Source organism: Passer montanus, unplaced genomic scaffold, assembly GCF_014805655.1.
Source record: "Passer montanus isolate IOZ18808 unplaced genomic scaffold, ASM1480565v1 scaffold64, whole genome shotgun sequence".
Classification (NCBI taxonomy): Eukaryota; Metazoa; Chordata; class Aves; order Passeriformes; family Passeridae; genus Passer; species Passer montanus.
This window is the reverse complement of record NW_024371482.1, coordinates 3,446,707-3,459,299: the sequence shown is the minus strand read 5'-3', so window position 1 is coordinate 3,459,299 and position 12,593 is coordinate 3,446,707. Positions and strand designations below refer to the sequence as shown.

At 48.4% G+C, this 12,593-nt stretch overlaps 1 protein-coding gene across 2 annotated transcripts in view; it reads right to left on the bottom strand.

Annotated features, from left to right (window-relative positions):
- Positions 1 to 204: 204 nt before the first annotated feature.
- The window catches only part of TOX2 (TOX high mobility group box family member 2), a 153,178-nt gene continuing 140,789 nt past the window's right edge, over positions 205 to 12,593 (bottom strand). For both annotated transcript variants that reach the window (XM_039728203.1, XM_039728204.1), the window contains exons 6-9: positions 11,725 to 11,805; positions 9,105 to 9,512; positions 7,743 to 7,873; positions 205 to 1,400 (exon numbers count right to left, since the gene is read on the bottom strand). In XM_039728203.1, the coding sequence (XP_039584137.1) occupies positions 1,364 to 1,400; positions 7,743 to 7,873; positions 9,105 to 9,512; positions 11,725 to 11,805 (657 nt within the window). In that variant the 3' untranslated portion in view covers positions 205 to 1,363. The remainder of the gene's footprint in view (positions 1,401 to 7,742; positions 7,874 to 9,104; positions 9,513 to 11,724; positions 11,806 to 12,593) is intronic.

Sequence of the window (12,593 nt, the reverse complement as noted above, 5' to 3'; positions counted from 1 at the left end):
GCTTTTATAATATTCCATTTTCCCTCCTTATTTTAATCATTGTGCATTTATTATGAAATTAATTACTTTGATATTGCAGAGTGAGAAGAGGGTGGGGCAGGTGAGGATGTGGTGGGAGAGGAGAGAGGGTTGGAAAGCTGAGGAGGACAAGGCAGAGGCCACATTCAGGATGTCCCCCAGAAAAAGGAGAGACTGCTTCAGCTCTACTTTTCATACGTTTTATTATAAAGAAAGGTAAGATAAGCATTGTGAACCGAATGTGCCAGGCGCTGCCAAAGCAGCGCCCTCAAACAAAATAAAAAATTAAAAAAAACCCCAAAAATGCACCTTATGAGAAACTGTAATTATGCTCTCTAATTTTTCATAAATAGACAAAAATCATTGTCAGCAATTTTTTAAATAGATGGACATATGGCCGAAAAAAAAAATAATGCCATACAACATGGATATAAATTGTCCATTTCTTGCTGTACAAATAATAGAAACAAGTTTGGCAGGCTTTTTTTGTTGTTTTTTATACACATCTCCCTTCTATGTATAACTAAAAAATGTGCTACAATTAATATAAAATGCTTTTACTATAAAGTAAACTACTAATTTCTTTCACAAAAAAATCTTAAAGATGTCTTTAGCACAGCTCTAAAACACTTAGTAAACTACTTACAACTATCCAACAAATTATATTTTCATGATCTCTTTCACATTTGTCCTCTCATAGTTTGCCTTCTGCTCTCTCCCCCACCTACCTAGCAATAGTTTTTATTTATTTTTGTAATTTTTTTTTCGCCAGACCGTCCAAGGCCTTTGCATTTACAATATTCACACAAACTTCACATTTTCTTGCACAAAGTTTAGTGCTGTTAGCAAGTCAAAAGAGTGCATCCTCCTACTGAGCTGGCCTAATGCTGCAGGACACCAGACCTGGGTTTATGCTGCGTCTAAAAGCAGTTCACTAGGAAAATAGTCCGTAGCTAAGCTGATGGCAAGCAGAAAAACGGTGTCCTTAGTTTAACGTCATTATTTTTTTGTTGGTTTTGCACTTATTTTATTATTTTTATTTGAATTTTCTCTCTTTATTTATTTTTTTGTTCTTTGCGATTTACGAGGTGGGGTATTTATTTTTATTTTTTTGGGGCGGGGGGGAAGGGGACTTCCACAGAAAGTAGACTTATTTTTTTTTTGTTTAGAGTTCAAAAAGAAAAGGAAAACAAAGAAAACTGCTCTCAGAGCCTGGGAACGAAGCCAGCGCCGAGGCGCGGTGGCAGCCGCCGCGCCCGTCCGACCCGCGCGCCTCCCGCGGGGCTGGAGGATTGACCCCCTCAAGTGTCCTTCGTCTGAGCCTCCTCCCGAAGGGGTGCTGAGCTTAGGTGAGGTAGAGTGCCTTGTCCCTTGGCAGCATGCTGTAAGAGAAAGCAGAGGCAGTGAGACGGCGGGGAAGGGGCTGGCACAGCTGGCACAGCTGGCGCGCGGTTTGTGCCGTGCCGTGGCTTCCAGGGTCACGCTGTTTTGGTTTTTACCTTTTTTCCTTTCATATTGATGCCTTAAGTTTTTAGCTTTTCTATTTTCCAGATCCTGCATTAGTGTATAACTCTGAACTCCACACAGAGTAAGTTCTCTTCACATTTTGGTCAGACAGAACAATCTTTTTCCAGCTGGGAACCAAGGGCACCATTGCAGCCTCAGTCCCAAAAAGTATAAACAAAAGTGAACTGTGGGGAGCAAACTGGGGAATGTGACTTCATTACCTGAAGCTCTAATTGATAATTAACCCCTGATATGCAAATAGACCAAACTATATCTGTCTGAAAAACTCATGACTTTTATCTGTTTTGGGTGTAGCCTCTGCCCAAGTGCACCCTTTGAAGGCCTTCAATAAATATCTACTTTATTCCTTTAACTCTGTCTAGCCTCTGTTCTAGGGAGCCACTCCACGGCATCAATGTGTTCTCTGTATTCTTTACACATATATTTGTAAATTGTATTAGTGGCTAGTTTTCCCTGTAGTTTTCCATGCCCTTTCCCTAGGCAGAAAGGCAAAACATATTCCATAGCCTCTGTCCTATCTTGGTTCTCCCTGGCGACCAAGGTGGAAAAGCAGCTCTTCAGAGACATTTTCATCAACAAAGCACCAGACCCATGTGAGGGGGGGAAGACTTAGAAGGGGATTGACCCAGGGTGGGAATTATGTCACTACTTGTGCTCCTAATTGGTGCTTCTTGTCAATTATGCTAATTTACCAAACTTATAAAACTGCCTGCACCCCTGTGGGGTTGAATTTTTGTGGACATTTTTCCATAACTGCCCCTGAAGGCCTCCAACAAAGACCAGCTTTCATATCACCTCCTGTACTAATATCATCTGAAAAGTGTGTTTCATTTACAGGTTGGAAAAGGCATCAAGGGCACAAAACACAGGGTGGGCTGCACACAGAGGGACCACAGCAGAATCCTTCAGGTTGGAAAACCCCTCTAAGATCAAGTCCAACCAATCTCCCAGCACTGCCAAAGCATGTCCCCAAGTGTCACATCCACGTGGCTTTTAAAGCCCCCCAGGGATGGTGTCTCCACTGCTGCCCTGGGCAGCTCTTCAAGTGCTTGAGCACTTTTTCCCTGCAGAAATTTTGTTCCAAATACCCAATCTAAACCTCCCCTGGTGCAACTTGAGCTGTTTCATCTTGTCCTGTCCCTTGTTACCTGGGAGAAGAGCACAACCCTCACCTGGCTACATCCTCTAAGCCTAGGGGGTAACCCTAACTCCAACCCTAAATTTCAGGCTCTAGTTGTAGAGATTGACAAGGTCCTCCTGAGAGTTGGATGTAATTTTATTTCTTCCTGAATTTCAGCTATAAGGGTTAGAACATCAGTTCCTTCCTGTGGCTTGGTGGGGCTGCAGGGCAGGGCCAGCTCTGGGGGTCCCTGCAGATCCCACCAGCAGGATGTTGGAATGCTCTGCCTGGGATCAGCTCCAGGGCCACCATCCCCTGCTTTACCACACCTGAGGCTGAGCCAAGGAGGTTTGGAGAGTTAATTTTGGATCAAATGTGCTCATTCTCACACTACAAATGTAGAGCCCAAAGAGGGAGCCCAGACACTTTTTTTTGGGACATAAGAGAGAAAGAGAAGTGGCTGAAGTCTCTCTCCCCTGGCTGATGATCTGTGGGGGTTTTTCTCTGACATTCAGGATTTTCAGTGGGGTTTATCACCTGCACATGCACAATGGAAACATCACCAGCTCCATAAAGACAACTTGGCCTTAAAAAGTGTTAAAAGTTAAAGTTAAAAGTCTTGGGAGGTTCTGGTGTAGGTGTGTTTGTGAGTGGAATAATAGGGAAGGGGCAGGCAGCAGAGCAGGGCTGGTGTTGATAGAGCTGTCTTCTGGTAGAGTCAAGAGCCCACCCTCTACTAATCTCCACATTTTATAATCTGCATTTAAAATGCAGAGTCTTCCCTTCTGCACTCAGAAAAGATTTAATGCCACTGAGCAGCAGCGAGGTATTCCAGTCCTAAAACTTCATTAATTTTACACAGCATGCTACAGAGCATTTCCCAGTTCATTACAAAGTATTACCATAAATAATTGAATCCAAACTAAGTGCAGTTGTGAGGGGTTATCTTTGCCTTTTTATAATGTTTGCCCATTTAGCTCCTGATTTGGAAAATTCCCCCCTTTGGAGAGGATCAGTTCATTGTTGAAAGGAATTAGGGAGGTTATAAATTTCTGGATCTAGTGGCTGTACATGGGTTTTTGTGCCTGGACAAGGTGTAAGACAGTGCCCCATCTTTTAGCCTAAATGAGAGTGGGAAGAGGAGGGAAAAGTTGCTAAAGGATGACAAAAAGAACCTAATCCATGCCTTAAAACAAGAGGAAGGACATCAAAAGAATCCAGTTCAGTGTTATCCCAAAAATACCTAAATGTGAGGAGACAAAGGTAAATCATAGAATGTTTTAGGATGGAAAGGACACAACCCCTGGAGAAAGTTTTTTGGAGAGATTTGTAATCAGAAGAAAGACTCTGGAGAGATTTGTAATCAGAAAACAAGGCAGAAAAAACAAGGGAGGTGCTTTGAGGAGTTAAGATTGAATTAGGGATTAAGAAAGGTTTGCACGTGATTGTAAACCAAGCTGCACCTCTGGTGGAGATGAGGCAGCTCCCTTGGAGAAAATCACTGTGAAGCAGAGGAATTCAGTGCCTGGGAAAGAGCAAGTGCCAGAATCAGGCTGTCAGGTGAGGGAGACAGGGGACTAGGAAAGGAGTTTGTGACGTGGTGGCAAAAAAGCATTGAAACTGTGTGCTGCAGTCGCTTGTGGGAAGTGATAGTCAAACACCAAGCAGGAGCTGAGAAATGCTCCCCATGTCTCACAATCGAGGACAGCTTGGGCTTCAGCCCAGAAAGAGCCAGGAAAATTGGATGGAAATCAGTAAGCAAAAAGTCATTAAGAATAGGGAGAGCAGGAGGAAAGAAGCATTTAAACTCTCTCTCCAGCATGGCTGAGTTATGAATTAAGAGTGTCTGCTCACAGGATCCCAGAATTTGCAGGGCATGAGGGAAGAAGTGTCATTTGATGGCATTTTAACTAGCAAGAATAGGCTGGGAAACAAAAATCCCTACAGCAGTTCCCTTATTAGATAGAGAAGGACAGAGAGAAAGACAACCTTGTCAGTTTTTCAGAAGTTGTCTGGATGACAAACACAAAAGAAAACGAGGCTTGGGAGGTTTTACCCCAGCTAACCCAGTGCCAACAGATGTTGGAAGCTAAAGAAATATCAAGATTAGACATGAAATAAAATTCATAACCCAACAGGACTGTCTGTGTGCTGGGGAGGTTGGGATGATCCTCTCTTCCAGGAATCTGGGGCTCTGCAGCTGAGAAACATCCCATCAAGGAACAATTCCTTCTCTTTCCAGCCAGGTTTTACTCCTCACAGTGCTGCTTTAATTGCAATTAAGCTGAATGCACTTCTGAGGTTGAAATGGGCCATTACATGGTCCAGAGACTTCCCAAATATACCTAGGGCAGCACTGATGGACCAAACCCAAGGAGACAACATCCATTTATCACTGCTGTGCCCAGGATCTGTTGAGGGTTGGACCCACCCTGCTAATGAAAAGCTGTGGAGGAGCCCAATGACAACTTTGACAGTATAGTAAAGTAATAAATTAGCCTTCTAATAAGATAGAGTTCTCATCATTCCTCCCTGCCACAGGGTTTGCCTGCATTTACAATAGAAGGTCACTTGGAAATTAGTGCAAAGTGCACTGGAGAAAGGAGAAGAGTCAGGGAGTTCATGGAATCCTAGAGTGGATTGGATGGGAACAGGCCTTAAAGTTCATCTTGTTCCCAGAGACACCTTCCACTGTCCCAGGATGCTCCCAGCCCTGTCCAGCCTGGCCTTGGGCACTGCCAGGGATCCAGGGGCAGCCACAGCTGCTCTGGGCACCCTGTGCCAGGGCCTGCCCACCCTCACAGGGAAGAATTTTTCCCAATATCCCATCTAACCCTGCCCTGGCAGTGGGAAGCCATTCCTCCTTGCCCCATCATTCCTTGCCCTGGGTTTTGAGATCCAGATCTTCTCTTGTCTTGTCTTGTGAGCAGCCTCGAGGCACAGGGAGCTGCAGCTGCCTGGGACTGCTCCAGGTGATGCAGAGGGGACACTGACACTGCAACTCCCAGGGCAGCAGAAGCAGGAGGTGAGGGCACTGCTGCACACCAGGCTTTACAACAAATGAGAACAATCCAGCTTTGGGCACTGGCTGCCATCAGCTCCTGTGCCTTTAGTCACAGAGATGGCTCCTTCCTCAGCAGACACTATGACATTTTCAGTGCACTAAGCACTTTCTGCAGGACTGATCTCTATCCATCTGAGCTCCTTGCTATTATCTAATAATTATCTGGAAGTCTCTGCATAATCTGTCTGGTTTTAGAATGACTTTTTTTTTGTTTTCCAGGAAGCTGTGATAAACCCATGAAATTTGATATTTCTGCTGTGACAAAGGCATGAAATGCATGAGCTTTGATCATGAATTGCATGGGCCCTCTGCTTACAGTGTGGCACTCCAGCCAGACGTTACAGAGCTTGTTTTAGCAACACAGAAGTCAGTCCCCACTGCTATGGGAACGTTTCACCTGTTTCTGGAGTGCCTTGGGCTTTCTGCATGGGACACAGGCAGTGGGATTTGCAGAGGGAATCAAATGTTTTCCCAGCTGATCCCTTAAGAAGTTATGCTTATTTCTAGGGGAGTTCATTCCTGGGATCTGCCCAGACCTCTGGAAATTGGGATCCATGTGCCACAGCCTGCCAAGCACCTCCAAAATTTTGCCCATGACATGTGAAGTGACTTTCACAATCAGGTCCTGGTCATGCTCCTTCTTCCAGGCTGTCTGCAGAGACTTCAGGAAGGAGCATGCAAAGGTCAGACCTATCCATGTCCCTGAGCCCCTGGGGCAGGCAGACAGCAGGGATATTCGAATGGATCAGGCAGTTGTTTATTGCTCTGGAAGAAATAAATGTCTGTACACTCTGTGCCCAGCCCAGCAGTTGTGAGTGCTCTGCTGGCACAGACAGGAGCCGTGCTCTGAAAAGCCTGGGAGCTGGTTATTATTCCTGGTGAAAGCACAGTGTTCCAGCACTTGAAGGAAATCAATACCCTGACCATATCCAGCCTCCTTCTCAGCCTCCTTGCACACAGAACGCCAGGAATGTTCTAGAGGGCACAACAGAGCCTCCAAACCATCAGAGCTGAGCCAAGAGCAGTGGCTGGCAGAGGTTTGAAATTGTTTCCACACACTCCCTGCTCCCCAGCTTCAAGACTACCCTGATGTTTTCATTTACTGGGATTTTCCAGCAGCATTAGAGGGACCTTCATGCTGGCACATTCATGTCAGAGATTGTAGGGCATAAGGGAAGATGTGTGCAGATGTCAGTAGGGCTCTTCTGCATGGTGCAGGGGGATGGAGCATCGTGTGGCTCTTGGGAGGATTGAGGATTTGTACACCAACCCCAGGCATGGTGAGGGTCCTGCTGGTAGAGACAATTACGGGAGGTTGTGGCCTCAGTGATAAGAGCAATTGCTTTAGGAACAGAGAACATTGTGTATCACAGAACCACAGAATAGTCTGGGTTGAAGGGGACATAAAACCCCTCTCAATCCACCCCTGCCATGGACAGGGACACTTTCCACTGTCAGGGTGGTCCAAGCCCCGTCCAACCTTGTCCTTGGACACTTCCACAGATCCAAGAGCAGCCACAGCTGCTGTGGGCACCCTGTGCCAGGGCCTCAGCACCCTCACAGGAAAGGAATTCTTCCTCATATATGATCTAAATTTCTTCTCTTTCAGTTTAAAGCATTCCCCCTTGTCCTGTAACTATCTGCCTTTGCAATTAGTTGCTCTCCAACTCTTTAATAAGACTCTTTAAGCACTGGAAGGCCACATTGAGGCCTGGCCTTATGGACGTGGCTGCTTTCAGACCTCCAGGAAAAGAAATGTGTCTAACCCTCTGATGGAATGGAAATAAATAAAAAAGGGGGAGGAAAAAAAAGACAACTTTTCATGTCCAATGAAGAATTTTTCCATGATTTTTAAGCTACCTGCTTCCATAGCATCACTTCAGTGAGCCTACAGAGATGAGGGGGCCTTGAGCTTCCCTGAGCACACCTGGCCATACATTTCAGGGCAGGCAGTGAGTGCTGGGCACTGTCACAGCCCATGTGCACTAGCAGTGAGCTGCTTTGTCTACTGGCCTGCAGTGGTTGACCCCACACTCCCTGCTGGGGTAGTCGTTGTCCCACTCAGTGCTTCCTGGGGGGTTTGATGCACCAGGAGAACGGGGTCCAACACTGTTCTGAAACTCAGACGAAATGTGGGAGAAGTCCTGCAGGGTGGAGAGGAAAAGGAGGGTTACAGGGGCATACAAAGCAGGAGAACTGCAGATTTAATGATAGTGCATAATCACATTTACAGGCATTGTCCCCAAAACCTGTCACTTCAGAGCACAGGAGGAGGCCCAGGGACAGAGGGAGGTCCAAGGCCAGGCATGGTGTCAATGCAGCAGCACATCTGACATCCCTTTTCCCTGCTCTTTTTGTCAGGACCCCCTTCCTCGGGGCTGGCAATGGCTGTGGAGGGCACACAGCCACAAAAGCCTTTGGGTTTTTTGTAGTCTGGTCACCAAAGCAGTGTCCAGTGCCTCCCAAAACTCCTGTGCAGTGCTGAGTTCCCCACCCCAGTGCTCAGGAACAAGGGACAGCCACACAAGCAACACTGTCCCCATGAGCTGCCACCACTGCAACTCTGCAAGGACACTGAGGGGCTGCTCCAGCTGAAAGCTGATCGGTTTTCCCCATTTTTGGGGTGGGTTTAATTAAATTTATATCCATTAGGCAATGTATATAAACAAGATTCATGATAGTTACCTGGCAAAGAACATGATTCTTTCCAAAATATCCAAATTAGGGCAATGGGGGAGGGTATTTTTTTATTTTTATATTTTGTTCACAAACCATGTGGAATGAAGTTTCACAAAATGCTGCCCTCAGCAACAGCTCCTACCCCAACGAGTGAGTGTGAGGTTCCCCTGTAATGCTCTCACCAAATTACAGAAGCCACTTTGGCTGTGCAGAGCTAAAGCCCAACCCCTGTGCTGGAGAAGTCAGGATCATTCAGGTTGCAAAGACCTCCAAGATCATCGAGTGCAGCCATCAACCCAGCACTGCCACCCCACCACTAAACCCTGTCCCCAAGTGCCACATCCACACATTTTTTGAATGCTGCCAGGAATGGTGATTCCATCATTTCTCTGGGCAGCTGTTCCACTGCCTGATAACCCTTTCAACAGACATTTTGTTTAATTTTCAATCTAAGCATTGATTGGCACATTGATAAGGCACAACTCGAGGCCATTTCTTCTTGTGCTGTCCCTCTTCCCTGAGAGCACAGCCCAACCTGGGGCTGTCCCCTCCTGTCAGGAGCTGTGCAGAGCCACAAGGTCCCTCCTGAGCCTCTTTTCTCCAGGCTGAGCCCCTTCCCAGCTCCCTCAGCCCCTCCTGGTGCTCATTCCCTCCCTTGGTGACAGCAGCCCAGCCCAAGCGAGCCCCAGCACTGACCTGCTGGCCGGGAGGCGAGGCGTTCATGGGGGGCTGTACCTGTAGTGCCATGGGGGGGGACAGGAGGGGCTGCTGGGGGACCTGCTGCATGCTGAGGGGCTGGGGCAGCAGCGAGCTCTGCGGGTGGTGCAAGGACAGCTGCTGGTGGAGCGGGGGGCTGATCTGGAAGGAGGGCGGGGGGGAGGCACTGATGCTGGGCAGCAGGGGCTTGGAGGGCAGGGTCCGGGACAGCCCCGCGTGGGGGTGGCCACGGTAGCTCTGCAGGTCCGACGGGGACAGGAAGGAGCCCAGGCCGGGGTAGGGAGAGGACGCCTGCGGAGGCATGGGGTACATGGGCTGCTTGGGGGGGATCATCTTGGAAGGGGGGTTGCTCTGGGTGCTCTTCGTCTCCCCCTGGTCGGCAGAGCTCTGTGGGGAAACAGAGTGGGAGGTGGTGAGGAAGGGAAAGAGGAAACATCAATATGCATCCCGAGATATCCATCAGTGCAGGTGAGCTCCCCATGGATCCTGCTCCTCTCCCACCTGCCCTGTGAACTGCCAGCCCTGCAGCAGCTGGGTGCCCACAGCCTGGGTGCAGTATCCATAGCTGGAAAACTAAAGCCCAGCAACTCAACTGTGCCTTTGGCAGAGCCTGGAGCACCAGGGGGAATGAACCTGATGCCTCCGGTTTAGCTTTTATATTTTCCACATTCTGTGCTGATTTAGTGTGTAAGTCTGAACTTCATATGAGGGGATGGTGAGCTCTCTGCACAGAGCAGGGAGAAAAAACAATTCCTGCTCTAGATCCAAATCTCAGCCCAAGAGCATAAACAACCTGGGACTTCAGCTGGAGCTGTAATTGGACAATGAACTCCAATCTGCAAATGGAGCAGAGCTGATCAAAGTGAGAGACCCCGTGAGCACTCGTGCATTTTGGGACCATTTTGGTTCATCTTGGGTGCAGCCCTGGCTGGGCTCTTGTGCTGCCCAAGGTGGATCCATTGAGGAGATCCTTTTAATCAATCCCTGCTTTATTCTTTAGCCCTGTCCAGTCTCTGTTCTAGGTCAGCCTGGACAAGGCATCAAACCAGTGCAGATGCAAACTGCCCACCAGCAGCTCACTGCTGTGGGTGGCTGACAAACCCCTCCTGCTTCCAGCAGAGTACAAATGGGTCTAAGAATCCTCTGCTTTCCCCATCCTGTGCATCCCAGCAGCCCTGGTGGGTCTATAATGCACGGGACAGTCATGGCATCATTTTGGCAGGAAGGAGAGAAGGACAAGGGGAAATTTTCTGGGTTGGACAATGAGGGTTTTGTCCTGTGATGGGCCCTGTGATGATAGTCCTGATCCCTTCTCACTCAGAAGTCAGGACCACACTGTGCTGCTTTGCTCAAAACAAAGTTTTGCAGAAGAACAATTGGAGAAATTGTGAAAAAAACAAAGCTATAGAGCACGTCTCCATGACTTCCATGCCTTCTGCAACTCCTGGCCCACACTGCTGAGAGGCATGTTCAAGACAGGACCCTCAGAGGCTTCCAGCAGAACCAACAAGAATTTTAAATCCTCAACAAGCCCTTCCCATCCTCTTTTTCTGTCCTTGCTGCTGTTCTGTTGAGAAGTTGGCAGCTCCTGGTCTGCAGAGGGGCTCTGAGCCTCTCCAGCTCACCATCACCACACGGATGCTGCATGTGAGGGGTGGTTTGGGAGATCACTTTATTTCCCAAGGCAGCTGAATGCGATGATTAGGCTCTGAGGATGTGGTGTAGTACCCACTCACTACCCAAGGGCAGCCTTATCCCTGAGCCAGGAAGATTTTGAGCTCCACAGGAGCCCCCCAAACTCCCAGGCAGCGAATGCTGTGTCCCCACTCTGGAGGAGTGGAGGAGGGCAAGCTGTGAGGTCCCTTGGGATGGGCATCCACATTTAGGAGACTGGGCCCAGCATTGCTCCCCAGGGTGGTCTTGCAGCACTGGGAGCTCCTGTCTGAGCCTGAAATGCCCTGAAATTTCACTGTTAGGCACTGGAATGGGCTCTGTGGGGTTGGCCTGGCTGCAGTGTGGTAAGCACCCAAATTCCCACATCTCATCAACCCATAATTATGCGGTTTATAAACTCCATGAAACTCCCTAAAACCTCCCTAAAACTCTCTACAAATCTGGTCTAGGCTGAGCATGCACAGGAGAAGCAACACCTGGGGTCCTGAGCAGGTGGGACAGCTCACATGCATGGAGCAGGGTGCAGCAGGGTGCTGGTACCAGTGAGCCCAGTGCTGGGTGTCACCTCCCTGGGCCAGCCCCTGGTGCCACCTTGTCCTCCTGACCCCTTTGCTGACTCACACCCCAAAAGCAGGCAAGGAACGGTGGGGACAGGCAGCAGGGACCCCTTCACCCCACACAGGGACACTGATGAAACCCCCCTGCTGCTGAACCCATCCAAAGTGGGGTCTCACTGCAGGGCTCTAAAGGCAGATGACAGCCCAGCTCCTGCCCTAACCGTGCCACAGAGCCCCTCTTTCAGCCCCTTGGAAAGGTGCTAGTGCTGGTAGCAGCTCTGCTATCACAATTACACAGCATTTCTGATAAATGTGCTCCCCCCTGGAGGCTGCTGTGAGCTGTAACCTGTCTGTGAGCATGGCTGTACCTTGGAGACGAGGCTGGCCCGGTACGCAGCCAGGGCTTTCAGGTACTCCTTCTTGGCAGCTTCTGTTTTCCTCTTGTATGCCTGAAAGGACCAAGGATGGAAAATCATTAGCAGAGGGAACAGGGGGCTGCTGGGCTCGGCTGCACCCCACCTGCACAGTGGGAACCCCTTTCAGTGGGGCTGCGTGCATGAAAAACTCAATTCTGCTGCAGGGGAATTTACACCAAACCAAGAAAATGAAGCCCCTGGATTGGACCATGCTGGGAGTTTTGATCTGATCCCGTGCTGGGACCTCTGGTCAGAGTGGTCTGTGTGTTTAGACAGGTATTTGTAAGAGATACAGTCTGATTTTATAAGGTGAACACAATGAAATCCCTTCCCAAGAGGAAGCAGAGTCAAGAGTGATCCAGGCTCTTGGAAGAGCAAGACAAAAGCCCAAATCCTCAAATACAGGACTATCTTTAAAGTCCCTTCCAACTCAATCCATTCTATGATGCTGTCATGATGGCCCGCTTAAAAATATGTGAGACAGTCAGAATTCCTAAATGATCCATTTTTTATCTTGGTTTTCCCAATATTTATCCTTTAGAGGTCAAAACCCCAGCTCTTCCCTGCAGTCTGTACAGCTGGAACTGCTCTCTGATCTTATGAAACCTGGGATTTTTGCCTCATGTTATGACTTGGTGAGCTGGAGCTTGCAGGGAAGCAGCAAGTACCAGGAGAGTTCACTTCCCTAAGACAAAAATAAAAGATTTGGAAGAGTGAATTATGGTTTATTTTTCCATTTTTCCCCATAATGAGAGATGCCTTGTGATCATGTCAGTGCTGGTCCCCTTCCTGCCTGGATCCTGGCTCTCCACAAGGAGGTG